Source organism: Apis mellifera, linkage group LG9 (assembly GCF_003254395.2).
Source record: "Apis mellifera strain DH4 linkage group LG9, Amel_HAv3.1, whole genome shotgun sequence".
Lineage (NCBI taxonomy): Eukaryota > Metazoa > Arthropoda > Insecta > Hymenoptera > Apidae > Apis > Apis mellifera.
The window spans coordinates 4,256,670-4,271,619 of record NC_037646.1 but is presented as its reverse complement, the minus strand read 5'-3'; the positions used below and the strand labels follow the sequence as shown (position 1 = coordinate 4,271,619).

General features: G+C 31.1%; 1 protein-coding gene across 4 annotated transcripts in view; it reads left to right on the top strand.

Moving 5' to 3' along the window:
* LOC725264 overlaps positions 1-14,950 on the top strand; it is a 194,693-nt gene that overhangs the window by 92,855 nt on the left and 86,888 nt on the right. For all 4 annotated transcript variants that reach the window (XR_001704291.2, XM_006559912.3, XM_006559911.3 and 1 more), the window contains exon 4: positions 13,470-13,603. Coding sequence is in view for 3 of the 4 variants with exons in the window: in XM_006559912.3 (XP_006559975.1) it covers positions 13,470-13,603 (134 nt within the window). In the remaining variant the exon portion in view is untranslated. The remainder of the gene's footprint in view (positions 1-13,469; positions 13,604-14,950) is intronic.

The window sequence follows — 14,950 nt, the reverse complement described above, 5'->3', positions numbered from 1 at the left end:
CTTCGTTGTCGCGAACGTTTCCTCGTGCACACGCACACACACATAGATATCACGTATACCACGTGAAACTGGCTCTCACGTAAATTCGCGGAGTGTTTCTAATTTCCTCGAGCACGCCGCGGCGAGATCAAAGGAGTGCTTCTGGGGTTAATCAGTGCACGCCACAGGATCGCGAGCGCGTTAACGGGTTTCTCGAATTCACAACGATATTTCCTCCATTCTTATTTCTGTGTATTTTTTCTCCCCGTGAAATATCGGGGCGATGATTTATTATTAGATTGGTTGTAGAAAACAACCGATTTCGTACGTAATTATTCGAACGTCGAGTTGTTGATTCAAATGTGGTTTTATATTAATGAAGTTGTAGAAACGAATGTTATGTTCACGATTGTATTTTTCTCTGCAGAGGTTTAAAAGAGTTAACAAAATATATTTCTCTCGTGTTTGTAAATAACGAAAAGTAGGAAAGTGGTAAATAATTAAAGATGTGCATGGATAATTTAGTAATATCTAGTAATTCGATATATATATATATTGGGTTTTAGTAGTTAATCACGTGGCGCTAGTGTCGCTAAAATTTATGAAAAGATTATATTAAAACGATAAATAATTTGTCGTTGACGTGAAAATTTTAAATTGGTAAATGTAAATGTGAAAAATAAATTAGGGAGGAATTATTAATAAATCGATACAAGAATTTAATTGTAATAAAGAGAATATTGAATATATTTAATCAAGCTGATTGACGTTATTTTTTAATAAATCTGTAAAACGTTAAAACTCGAATCTTCAATCATTTCATCTTTCAATAATTTAATACATATCGAAATTACATTTCTACATCTTGCGTTACTGAATCTCGAATTTCTATTTTGAATATAATTAAATCGAGAGATGTTCAATTGCAGGAATAATTAAAAGTAAAATATAAGAGAGGATGTGGAAATAGAGCATGAAAAATGGAATATGAAATGCATCTCCCTTTTTTTGAAATTGTTGAGTGAACGATACGATGTGTGCACTTGTACAAAAGTAAGGAAAAAAATTAAACTGTTCATAATAAATATCGATAATTAAATAATACGATAAAATTTGAATCATAAATATTAATATCTATATTTCTTTTTAAAATTAATAATTATCAAGTGTTTTCAAAATATTTCCCTCTCTTTGTACAAAGTATTTGGATATTTCTTGAAACGATTTGCCATTAAAAATATTAATAAAAAGGTTCAATAAGATTGTTTTTCCTCATTCTCGAAAGTTAATTGATAATTGTACAAAAGTTTCAATCAGGATTACAATAGGTCGATATCGTTGCTTCATTGTTTCGTAAGAGTGCGTTAGCCGCGTGTCAATTTATTCATTGTGAAAGTTTAGTTAAAACTTCAAATCCGAGAAGTTGATAGAAGCGAAACTTTCCGGTGAATGTTGCGTGCATAAATATTGGAGCAAGGAGTTTCGTGCAAACGAATACACGAAGAAAGGCTGAACTTCGAAAGACAGTAAATACGAGAAGACGCACGAAACGTTTCCGACTTCTCAAAGATTAACAATGTGAATAATATTTGATTTTTGAAAATGAATTTTCATCGTATTAAATACATTTCAAACTGGTGTGAATTGAAATTCTCTCTAACGAAATTTAAATCTAAAATATGATTTATGAATATTTGAATATTTCCTTCTTTCTGATTTTTAATCTTTTAAAATTAATACTTTCCGTGTTATATTCTCAAAGACTTGAAGATTATTATCACGCAATTAATTATTAACTCGATTATCGAATAATGCAAGATTATTAATCTCCTAATGTATATTTAATTTTTGTTTCATTCGAGAATATTTTTAAATGAAACATGTATTCTAAATAAATATAAGGGAAGAATAAAAAATGAGTATTTTTCTTTCTAATGATTTTAATAAATTTATTGGTTAAATTAACAAGATAAATAATACCAGAGTAGTTAAAATTCAAGAATAGTTGGTACATAAATGAATACGAGTTATTATTTACAATAATTGAGATAATAATGTTCTACATATAATATTTGATAATAGTCCAATATTCTACGATAGTATTTGGAAATAATATTCGTAACAACAATACTTGATAATGTTCGAATCTCGGTTGTATTAATATTCGAAATGCTATTAGTATACATTCTTTGGTTAATGACGATAATCTGTGCTATTTATGATATACAAATTCTACAGTCAAAAATAATAATAATCTCTTATATCTTGATTAATTTAGATCACAATTCTTACAAAGATATTTTTAAAAATTTTACAACAAAAGTAAGATGAATATTTCTCAAACATTCCATCATCTTTCAGAAATTAACTTCAATCAACTTTTAACAAAATTTTAAATAAATTTTTATAAAAATCCTTATGAGTTAAGCTTTCCATTTTCCATATCTTGTTATATTTATTTAGAATATTTATTTCTAAAGTTTATATTGCCGCAAAAATCTTAATTTCTGAATAATAATAATAATAAATTAATTCTTAATAAGAAATAGGTCTCAAATATATTAAGAAACCAAGCTTTATCGATGTATCCTACGTGTTTACAATCCAATATTCAGTTATCTGGAAATGATTCCTTATAAAAATCCCTTTGTAAGGAATCCTCTTTTAATTAAATTCGAATTTTTCGATCTGTTTATCGCGAATTTTTTTATTCGAAAAATCGAAACCAAGTTCTATTTGCCAGTCCGTGCGAGAGGTCAGAGAAATCTCCAATTTATTGCGAGCAATTCCGATATTGAAACTCGAATCCCTGTGGTGGCTGCGTTTCGATTCCTCTTCTCGAGGAATTCTTCATGCCCGATCAATTGTCCTGGCAAAAACTCTTTCATATCCCTTTCTCTCCTTTTATTTTTTTTTTTTTTTTTTTTTTTATATTTCTTCCATCAACCGTCTTACAGATAACGCATCTCGAGAATTCGTTATACGTTACCTATTTGCAGGGAACGAGATCAGATACCGAATATAACTTGAAATCGAGCGGAATGTTATTCGATCAGAATTTCGTTTGGAAGGGTTTGTGAACTCGTTTTATAAAGGACCACGTGTCTATCACGTTTTCCATCTCCATCCTTTGCATTTTCAAACGAAAAAGTATCTATGCTCCCAGTTTCCACGTTTGAAAGATATTTGTATCTTAGATACTTGGATCCTATGGGAATTTTGTTTATCGCTACTGATGAAAAAGATTGTACTCTCGTGAAGATAAAAGAAATAAATTAATATCGTGATTATTCGTATTTTTGGAAATTGGAATTTTGTTGCGTGAATAAGGGAGAATAATGGATTTAGAGAAATTTAATAATAGGGAAGTTTAACAATAAGAATTGGAATTGAAATAGAAATAGAAATTCTGAATGAACAATTTAGAAAAAAATTATATTTTTTATTTTTCGTACTTTTGAAATTTATTTTGATTTTAAATAAAAAATATGTATATATATTTTTAATAATACAGATATAGAGAATTTCAAAAAATATCTTATGGATAATAACATATAAAATGCAAAATGTATAGAATTATTTTGATAATTTATATGAATCAAATTAAATTATGAAATGATTAAAACAGTTGATTCCAATAAATTCACCATTCAATAATTTGTCAGCAATTCTTCTACAACTCTGACCAATAATTATGTACAAATGTTTTTATTTTAAACTACTACTATAGATTGTTGATTAATCAATTATTCTACTGCAGTGTAATGTGATTACACTTATGTCTAATTACACTTATTTTGAAAATACACGTAAACAAGCTTTGAATAATTTTATGTTAATTTAAAATGAAACCATGGACGAAACTATGAAACGTATTTACCTTCATTACGTTAATGGATAATGGCTAACTTTAACGCTTATTTTAAATGAAAATATTAAACACAATGATCATCGTGCATTTTAACTTAATGATGCAACATCATAATGAATAATCTTTTTTGATGAACACTGTAAATAAACTGCAGAAATGTTAAATTGCAGATGGATTTAGATTGATGAAAATGAGCTAAAAAAAAAAAAAAAAATTATTATCAAAGACATCTGATTTAATAAAGCATTTCGAATATAATAAATTTCATATATTTGTTTATTAAAATATTAATTTAAGCTACAACTATTGCTTGAAAAACACTACTTATTTCTCGAAACAAGGAATGCAAGATAGAATAGAATGCACGATGCTTGGCAGCGGTTGCCCTAGAATTTCTGTAATCCAGCAATTTGCTGGGACCGAGTACAGTGATTTCGTAAAATGCACGATTCTAGTGAGCTTCAATGAGAAGACGATCTCGTGGAATGCGAAGAAATAGTATAGTAAGAAGAATTTTACCCTTGTCGCATTTAAAAAACTTCAATGGAGAATATATTAAATTGGAATACGTATTTTTAAGCTCGATATAATTTGATAATTTAGAAATTTTATTTCCGAAATTCTTTCTAATTCACGTAAAAAAAGTAATTTAGGATAAATTGCTTGATTTGAATAAAGATATTTTCATTTCCATATTTAATTAAATAGAATAATACTTATATATATTTATATATTCAATAATTATTCATTCACTCTATCGTATTATTATTCTTCAATCAATTAGAATTCATTAATCAATTCTCACAATTAAATTTTTCACTTATTTCCAAGATTTTATTATTAAAAAACTTTTCTTTAAATTTATTCCAACAATCATTTCTATATATTTCCATATACGTATCTCTGTAACAAATATATTTTAAAAAATTATAAATATTCATACGTTAATACTCAAATAAATTTAAATTTTAATATATTAAATCTACTCTGTAATATAAACGAATAAAGCAAACGCAAAGTTTTACCGTTTCGATTCTATAAACTGCATCAGAGAGATGCGTTTATACGAGCATCTCCATCCATCCAACCGAAAGAGTGGCTTAAAGAAATATAAGAATCAAGGAATTTATGATAATTCTGATGCGTCTTCTTGGTCGCTTCTTCGAAATGGCCTATGAATTTCAAGCGTGCGCGGCAAGAATACGAACGTTACCATGGAAAATATTCCTTGGCTACGTACGCTCGGGAACACCCGTGCCACCTTCTCATCTCCCCTGCACGTGGATCGGCATTTTTATCCCGGATTTCGGCCATTCCGCAAACAATTACGCAAAATTGATTTTTATTAAATTCGTCCACCCGTCTACGTGTAATGTATTCGATGCCGCGAATGAAATTGCCCACGATTTCTATTCAACGGGCAGTTGCTTCCACGGAGGGAGGACTGGTTAAATCGCGCGAATGGTAGTTTCACAAACTTTGAGAATTGTCCTCTAGAAAATATAAAGGTATGATTGTGTGTGCTTTAGAAGTTAGATGACTGTTATATTCGGTAAAAATTGAACTTGGAACTCGGTTTCCAGTAAATTTACATGAGATTACACGAATGTTTTATTAAAATAATTGGTGTATTTAAAATTGATATATTTATATAGAAAAATATCGTGGTAATAAAATTGTATTTTTCTTATCACTCTTTCTTTATCGCTTCTTAATCTTTGCTTATTAAAATTGTAAAGCAGAGAGGAGCTCGTAAATTTTTCATATTAAGTAACCATTTTATCGATTTATTGATTCATTATATTTAAGTATTGTGAAAGTGGAGAGAGGGGAAGGAAAGGGAAGATCGATGAATGTCTGACAGGGAATAATAGAAACTTTTGCAATGGGAGCATTATAAGTAGTTAAAGGATTTCTGGAATCAGCAAGTATGTTAGAAGAAAATGGCGGTGCAACGAGGAACTATTCTTTGCGTGCACGCTGAACTTTAATCAATTCTCATACTTCAAGTTTCGAACTTCTCTAGTTAGAACGAATTAGTTAGAACGAATTTCAAGAAAGCTAGTGAATAATTAAAGGGAATAAAAGAATACATTTTATGGAAAAAGTTATTCATTCTGTTTTCATTATCGACCCCTCTCTCACAATACTTAAATTTCAAATCGTTTTAAATTAAAATTCTAGAAGAATCATAATCCTTTGACTTATTGTCACGATTTTCAGTTTTGCTTTTCTTCAATAACAATTAAATAAATAATTTATATATTCAAAAGACAAAAGAAAATTAAATGTATCCTTTTAATTTCATATTACAATAATATACGATATTGTAAAGCAACGCACATATCCATCCATTTAAAATATTTTTATTAACTCCAATAAGATTTCGTTAAATTTTTTACATACAATAATGCTATAGTCTCTCTGCATCCAGTCAACTGTGCAATCACTCGGTTCCATTTGATTCGTTGACAGTGCTCGAGCGAGGTGGAAGGTTTAAAAACCAATTTTCGAGCGATTTCGTTGGCCAATCGTTACGTTTAACCAGTCGATAAATACGTTACGACATTTCGTAGATAGGGGAGAGAAAAGAGGGAGAGAGAGGGAGAGAGAGAGAGAAAAATGGTAAAATTAGTTAATGCAATTCCAAGTCGCCGCATCGTACAGGCAGACACGCAATTACAAGTTCACACTTTGACGAGACAAAAACGAATTCAGTCAACAGTTTCGTAATGAATTAACTGCATCCACGTAATTGGTGACAGAGAGTTGTTCCATCGGGGAGAAACATTTCGTTCTATCCATGTATTTTTCCCGGTTTCGACCGGGTATCAACAGAAATGACAATGCAATTAAATGTGCACCGTGATTAAAAGTGCGACATCTTCCCGGTAACGAGCGTATCAAAGTTCGGTCATCATTGTAATTGCCATTATTTCGATTTATTCCGGGGTGCTGCATCCACCATTTCTTTTTTCTGGTCGAATATTGGAAGAATATTAAATATCAATTTTAGCGTTAATTTTTATTTGTTAAACACGATAAATGAGTATTTGTATCGTGTATCTAAAGTTATTATATCGGAATTGCAAAAGAAATTGTGGATTGATTACATAATTATTTCAAATCTGAAAAATATGAAGTATATAATAAGAAGAAATAAGATGAAACAACGCTAGTCAAGTATTTTTTCATTATATCTTTCCTTAAATAAAATTCTCTTGTTTCATATTCACATTCAAACCTAACAAGACCTCTTTTACGTTTATTTTTCCTCCCAATTCGACAAAATTAATTTAATAATATTATCTCAATTAATAAAACACTTGTTTCTTTCATTTTCATTTCTCGAGAAGACCAGACTTCCCTAATCGAATAATACAATTTTCCATCGCGCAAGTTTTTTAGAATTCAAAAAAATTAATCAAAATCGAATTAACGATCGATCGTTGATAATCATATTTCCATCGTCCATTCATTGTACGCCAAAATCAATAATCTTTTGCATTTTATACGCGCCTTTGATCACCACCACCACCACCACCACCACCAGTAGTTTATATCTTTTGCCATTACACCCCCGGTGTGGATTAAACAGTTGTTGACCAACGTGACACAACGCAAAACGTGCAGCGTGAGAGCAATTTTGAAATCGGGCAGCGATAAGCGAGCAACAAGATTGATGATCGAATGATACCCGATGCCTGTCGAAATCCCTGTGAACCGTGGCCCATTCAAATCCGCGGGATTCATGGATCGTTTGTATCGAGCAATATTCCGTGGTCCACGGACGAATTCGTCCGTATAAAACACTTTCAGCGACACAAATTAGCCCCCCTCCCCCTCCAACCACCCTGCCGGCTACGCGATAATGTCGCGATGTGCAAGGGAAATTCGGTTTCGAAACGAACCCTGTATAAATGCGCGCGTATTTCGTCGTTATTTCGAGGGGAGGGGAAAAAAAAAAAAAAGAGAGAGAAAAAGAAAAATGAAAATCAATGGAAATTTGTACTAGAAATAAAAAATGCACGCGTAAGTGTGTGGAGAATCTGTCATGTTCGAATCATTAAATTTTATCTATGCTGTTTTAAAAATTGTTTCGAGCGGAATTTATTTCGTTTCGAGAATGATTTTGTGGTCGTGATTCTTTTTTTTTTTTTTTTTTTTTGGAAGCATTGAGAATGTATGGAGATTAATATTGTTTTTTCTCTAATTTTTTTGTAATTTGACAATATTTGAAGTTTATCTTGTGGAATTTACGAGGAACAGAGAAAATAAAATATTGCTGTGCCCTATAAATTTTGCAAGTTAGATTATTTAACAATTCTAGAATTTAAATATAATGAAAAATTAAATGGTTATTTTTGTTTAAAAGTTAATTTTTATAGTTTCATGCAGGAAAAATTATTTATTCATTTACATGATATCTATTTGAAATATTTTTAAAATAATGAAAGTAAAGTATATAATAGGATATATTATTTTTTATGTGCATATATATTCAATTGAACAATTTAATAAGATAATTTAATAAAATCTTCTGAAATATCCGCAGAATAATTATTAAATATTAATAAGAGAACATTTTGAGCAATCTATTAGCTCCTAAGTAGTATAAGCTTATAAATTGCGCGACACTGTATCAGTATCTGATTTAATAAGTAGTATAACCTTAAAAATAGTGTACCCATTGCAAAAATAATTTTACAAATATTTATTCTAAATTATTTATCATTATTTCAAGAAATTTGAGTTTCACGAATTAATAATACGGAATATTAATATTTAATGTTCTGTACCAACATCTATTGAAAATTTAATGATGATGCGCATAACCGTCTTGACTATAGAATGAAGTTAGGCAGTTTCTAATCAGACATGTTAAGCATATTAAGCTGGATTACATTTTAGGTTGATTAAGACTAGATCAGACAACCTCGGTTACATCTACCTTTGATTACGTTGGATTATCTGAACACAATGGAATTGAATACAATCGATAATTGAAATATAGAGAGAGAATTGGCAATCAAATTTATTACAAATACATTATAAATCATTTTTTACACATAAATTGAAATCATTAAAAAAAAGAATAAACGTATTATAAATTGTTCCAAATTAAAATTAAGCAAACATTTAATTTTTTTTCTTTCCTCCCTTCAAAATTGATATGTCTCAATTTTCTTACAAAGTGGAAAAATATAATATGATAAATCAACAAAATTCTTCATGAATAACGTAAAAATTTTATCGTATAATCCATTTCTCTTTTTTCCAAGATTTCTCTATCACAAATTAAAATAATATTTAATTTTACTTTCTCGACGTTATCCTAATTTTCTTCGGGAAAATAAAGAAAACGACAGTGTTCTCTGGAGAGTGACGTAGAAACTTTTATCCAACTCATTCGTAAAAGTTTCATAAAACTGCTCTGTCAAACAGAGTTCGGACGTAAACGAAGCAAACGCAGGATTAAAGGTCACAAGTTATCACGATGTCTTAAAGTAGATCGAGAGAGGACACGGTGCCATCAGGCTTGTTGAAAATTGTTACTATCATCGGTTAAAGAATAATATCCGTGGAACGTGTTCTTTATTAGCACCACTTGAGGGTAGAAATTTTTTCGCGGTTGGACCGCGGAGATAGACTTTGTGAGACCTTACGGATATGAATTTCATATTTTACGATAATACCGTGGGATGTTCTTAAAGTAAACGAATCTTGGCCTGCCGCAGTTTTCACGTAGTCGAGGAAAAATCGTACTCACTCCCGGATTCCGTGAAACGACTTTTATATCGATTTCTATCTGAACCTCTGCCCCCTTCATCTCGTCATAAATATCGAAGATTGAAAAACCGGCAGCTCCAGTTTAAATCGTAAATGCTCGATGCTTCATCCCTTTGTCACTCGAGAATTGATTCTCGATATTAATTTTCGCCTGTCGCTGAAAATCCAAATTAACTGAAAAACGTGTTGAATTACAAACTTGATACACCAGCTATTTCAATCATTCTCAATTAGAATTATCATTAGAATTCTTTTTTTACAAAATAATTAATCTTTTTCAAAAATTTGAAAAAAATCCTCTTCCCAATTGAGATTAAAGAATAAAGATTTTCAGAAAATGGACTCTTAATTATATTTCAACTAGAATAAATAACTATACTTCAATTATTTTTATTCATTAAATAGAAATCAAAATTCGTACGAATGTCATATTAAATATCATATTTATTTATTTCTACTTTGATCAAATAATCAAATAATCACACGATGAAAACGCGTCAAAACATAGATTAGTTCATTAAGGCTCGATGCACACGAGCGACCTCTTACCGCGTAGAATAACTCCTTCCTTCCTTGTTTCTCGAATCGAGAGCGACGAAGACGGTACAAGTACAGTACAAGTAACGCAGCGGACGTTAAACTGGCCTGGCTAGGACAAAGTTCATTTCATATCCCGCCCTGTTTGATCTCGTTTAACCCTCCAACCCTGCCCCCTTCCGCGAAATTCGTTTATATTGGAAAATGTGAAATCATGTTTGCAGCGTTGGCGCAGAAAACGGGGCGCGGCTGGATGGTTATGTATAATGCGATCAAGTTAGAGGAAACCATTCATACAGGGAAGACGATAACATAACTGAAATTCGATTACTTGGTTCTATCGTTACGGCGAATCACCGGTTTATCACCGACCAAGGGGTGAGATGGTTAAACGGTTATTTCCCTCGCCACGCTTCGCCCGTAATCGGTTCTGGTTTCAGCTGTCGCTCGTTAGATAGATAAAGTTAAAGGATCGTGTTATAATTGGCGATGTTCACGCGCCAATGTGGATTCCCTCGATTGTAAAACTGAACGCGATAATAGCCGGTCTAAACATTGCCCCCTCGCTTATTGGCCGCGAACTCGTCGGGGTAGTAACGTGTACATCACAAGATTACAATTAGCGGGGGGCGAAACGAGTCGTGCTAATGTTACGCCATTTTGTTTCTCACGATTAATTTGAGGTGATTCTCATTTTCTTCTCGTGTTATCGTTGATGGCAATATCTCTGAGGGAAATTGTGTTTCGGATAATGAAATTATAAGCGTGCTCTCCTTTCTATTTATTAAGAAAATTAAGGAGTTAAATTATGATATTCTTTGTGTTTTTTTTTTAGGGAGAAGGATTTATTGATCATATTTTGATCGTTCTTTTTTCTTCTTTGATGTAATAACAGTTTAGAGTAATTATTTTGATTTTTACATTTTATTTTGATTTTGATATTCTTTGTTTCTTTTAGGAGGAAGGATTTATTGATCATATTTTGGTTGTTCTTTTTTTTTTCTTTGATAATGTAATATAACAGTTTAGGGTAATTATTTTGATTTTTACTCGATTGAGAATATTTTTCTAGCTTCGTTGTTTAAAAAAGTCGTTTAATAATAAGTTTACGTTTCAACTCTTCCAGCGTTATGACAATTTTAATATCTTTCCAATACCTTACTTTACCTTCAGTTCAGTTTTTATTATTAAAAATATTGGTTTCGTTAATTTGCGGAAATATTCTCACTATGAATTTTACGTTTTCAAATATACGAATAACTCTTGATTAACTCGTGATACTATAAGCGTATTATTTTTATTAGTATTATTTCACCATTCGAAAATTGGGGAAAATTCTCAATTATTGGTACTTTGAAAACACGATTTTATCCCGAATATTTAACTGCCACGGTTATTCACGTTGCTTGGCGACGTGTTTCCATTGATCAATGTTGAATGTTTTATTCAACATGATTTCGATGTAACGATGGCACGGGCGTCCATTTTATACGAATGTTGCCTGTAGTTTATCGAGACATATAAATCAATAAACCGAAACTAGTAGCTTGTTTACAAAACTATTTATCTCCCTCATTTCCCTTGCGAAGTTTACGAAATATCATAATTCAAATACAGCTAAAACTTTCCTAATATTTTCTAATACATTTTTATTAATGCAAAATAAATTTTCAAATTATTCCATTGTTGTAACAATCTCAGAATTTCAACAGTTTCTATTATTTTTGATCGAGAAACGTACTATGTTCGAACTATGTTCAATTTCCAGTTTCATTATCACGTATAGATACGTTACGTGTGTCGTTACGATCCCCTCGACCAATTTCTGTTATTCTTCTTCTTGCTGGAACTTATATCGTTGATATTTTGTAACTATACCACGACCTACTTTATACCATTATTCGGATTGTTTCGAAAGATTTGTCGACAACGATCGAAAATCCAATATACTTAATGGAAAGTCGAACGCACGCGGTTGAACTACGAAAGATCTCGTTTATTTCGAATCAATCGATTCGAGGATTTTAATGGTCGTTTTTCTTTCGCTTCCCAGAAAATCATTTCAACTATGAATGATGAAATTTACAATAATAATAGATAAAAATACGTATATGTATATGATTGTATATTTTGTAAAAAAAAAGATACGACAAAAAATTTAGTGAAATAAAAAGTAAACATAAATTGACTTGAATAAAATTGAGCTATATTAAATATATATACAGAAGTTGAGAAAAAAAATCATTTCTTGTAATATCAATCTATTTATCCAAAGGGAAAAAGAAAAAGGTAAAATAATAAATAATAAAGAACTATGATAAAGAATGTGGGTCACTTAAAATATACAAAATACTATATTTTTTTCTAATTATTATTATAGCATAGCATAATTCGTTTAATCCACAAAGAGATTCTTTGTTGCAAAATTTAATCGTCGAAAATGGTGCTGCGAACGAGATTAATTCCATCCGTGGCCACTGTCGATGGTGGCATTACCGAGATATGTACTTCATTATGTACACACAGTAAGGAATGAGAAAATGGCTGCACAATTTTGCTCCATAATCATCATTTATTGATGCAAACTATATTCATACTTTTTGAGTTATTAAGAATATTGATATTCGTAGATTTTAATATTGATTTCGAATTATATTCTTCTTATATTCTTAGCTATTTAAATAATCGAATTATAAGACTGCACGTGATTTTGAACAATCGAGTTTAATTCCATCTTGAATATTATTAATGGCTCGTAATTTATCTCTCTTAAATTATTTTTCCCCCTTTTCTCTAAAATCTCCAGTATCAATTATTTATTTCATCGCAGATAGAAATATCGGTAGGAATGAGAAATGTCATTTATCATAAAATCAATCTCTCATTCATAAAGTTGTTTTTAAACAACTTTAAATTTTCCATTTTACCTCCAATACAATAGAGTAGAGTTAATAAATTACAATAATTAAAAATAAGAGCATCGGTATCATCGAAAATATTATCGAACAAAAGTTCATCCACGCTTAAAGAGAAATAACGCGGGGGGTAAACTTTCAAACAACGATGAATATCAAAATTTTTCCGCTCGGACGCTCCTCCACACTCTCACGTGCTGCCGTATAAATTAAAAGATATAAAACTAACTGCTTAATCCGTTCCTCGTTGCTTCTTATGAATATCGGATAATCGTAAGCGGAATATCCGGATAATGTTGTTCGGAACGAGGCACGAACAATCGATCCTGTGACAATGAGTGGAAGAGATACACACCCATGGAATTATTATGTTTCAGCTCTGCCCAAAGTGAAGCCTGTTATCGTATCGGAACGTGAACGTTACGACGCCGGAGACACTTTGAGGGCAAATTGTAGCTTACCACCCTCCAAGCCACCGGCTCATCTCTCATTCACCCTGAACAACGTGGCGGTAAGTGATACCTATAATCCACGCATCATTATCGAATCCGCAGTTAAGGGGAAACCCGTGAAATTAATGGTTTAAGAGCGTCTCTATATAACGGTGTCTAACGTTATTGATTCGAATACGTGCGTACAGTGTATTGTTTTCGATGGAATGTGGCCGGGGAAAGGAAGTTGTTCATATTTGATACGGGATTATTGGTGATTCGAAAATTCGAATCGATCGAACGTTCAAATTTAAGTTTGAGATGAAGATATATTTACATTTTTGGTAAATTTTATTTAACTTGATGTACTTATTTTCGATTTTTATGAAAGAGATTTCACATTTTAATGTGATTAACATTCCTTGCAGAAGAATTTGATAATCGAAAGTAAAGTGAGTTAATTTATGATATAAATGATTCATAAAAGATTTTCCATAATCTTGTGATTATATGAAAACTTTGTCTTTTTTTATTCGAAATCAAACTACAAGGATCTCTTTCAATTTAATCATATTAATGATTTTAATTTCTGATTAAATAAAAAAAGAAATAGAATTGATTAATCATTTTATTTAATCAAACGGGATAGTATCACGAAGAATGTATTATTAATATTAATTCATTTCTATAAAATATCGTCCAGACAGTTCAATATTAATAAAACAATATTCGTTCAAAGGGAGAAATCCAGTGGCAAAATTTCACTATTAATATTAATTCAAAATCACACACCGTACAATCAATCAACGCGCGAAAATTCCCAGTTATCTCGTAGCTATCATATTTCAAAATTGTGGCATTAAAGCATCCGGAGAAATCGATATCAAGAATTACGACAGTACGACCTAAAGCGATCTCGAAAATTCACCAAGTAAAATCTCGCACCGCCATCCACCTTTCTCTACCCCCTCCCTCTCTCCCTCCCTCCCTCGTCAAAGAGAGAACTTTTTCCTTAAACGCTTTTCCGTGTCATCGAAAATAATTTTCAACGGTGACGTCGGATACTTCACTATGTATACGTATATATATATATATATATATATATATATATATATATATATATATATATATATATATATACAGCACTAAAATAATTGCACGATACAGTAGCGAAACGTAGAAGTTATCACAGTATGAAAGTTTGAGGGACCGGTCTATAAAAGTTAAGGAGGTTAAGCAAAGAAGAGGAACTTTTCCTCTTGAAAGATCTTCCTTGGCCGTACAACCTGGATAGGTGTACGTGTCTATGTGTACATTAGCCCCGGTATTTTCGTTCGCAAAGGATTTGTTTCTCGTAATTTTTAAATTCCGTCTCCCTTCTTCTGAATGATTACCCGCAGAAAGAATTTTCATCCTTCTCTCGATAC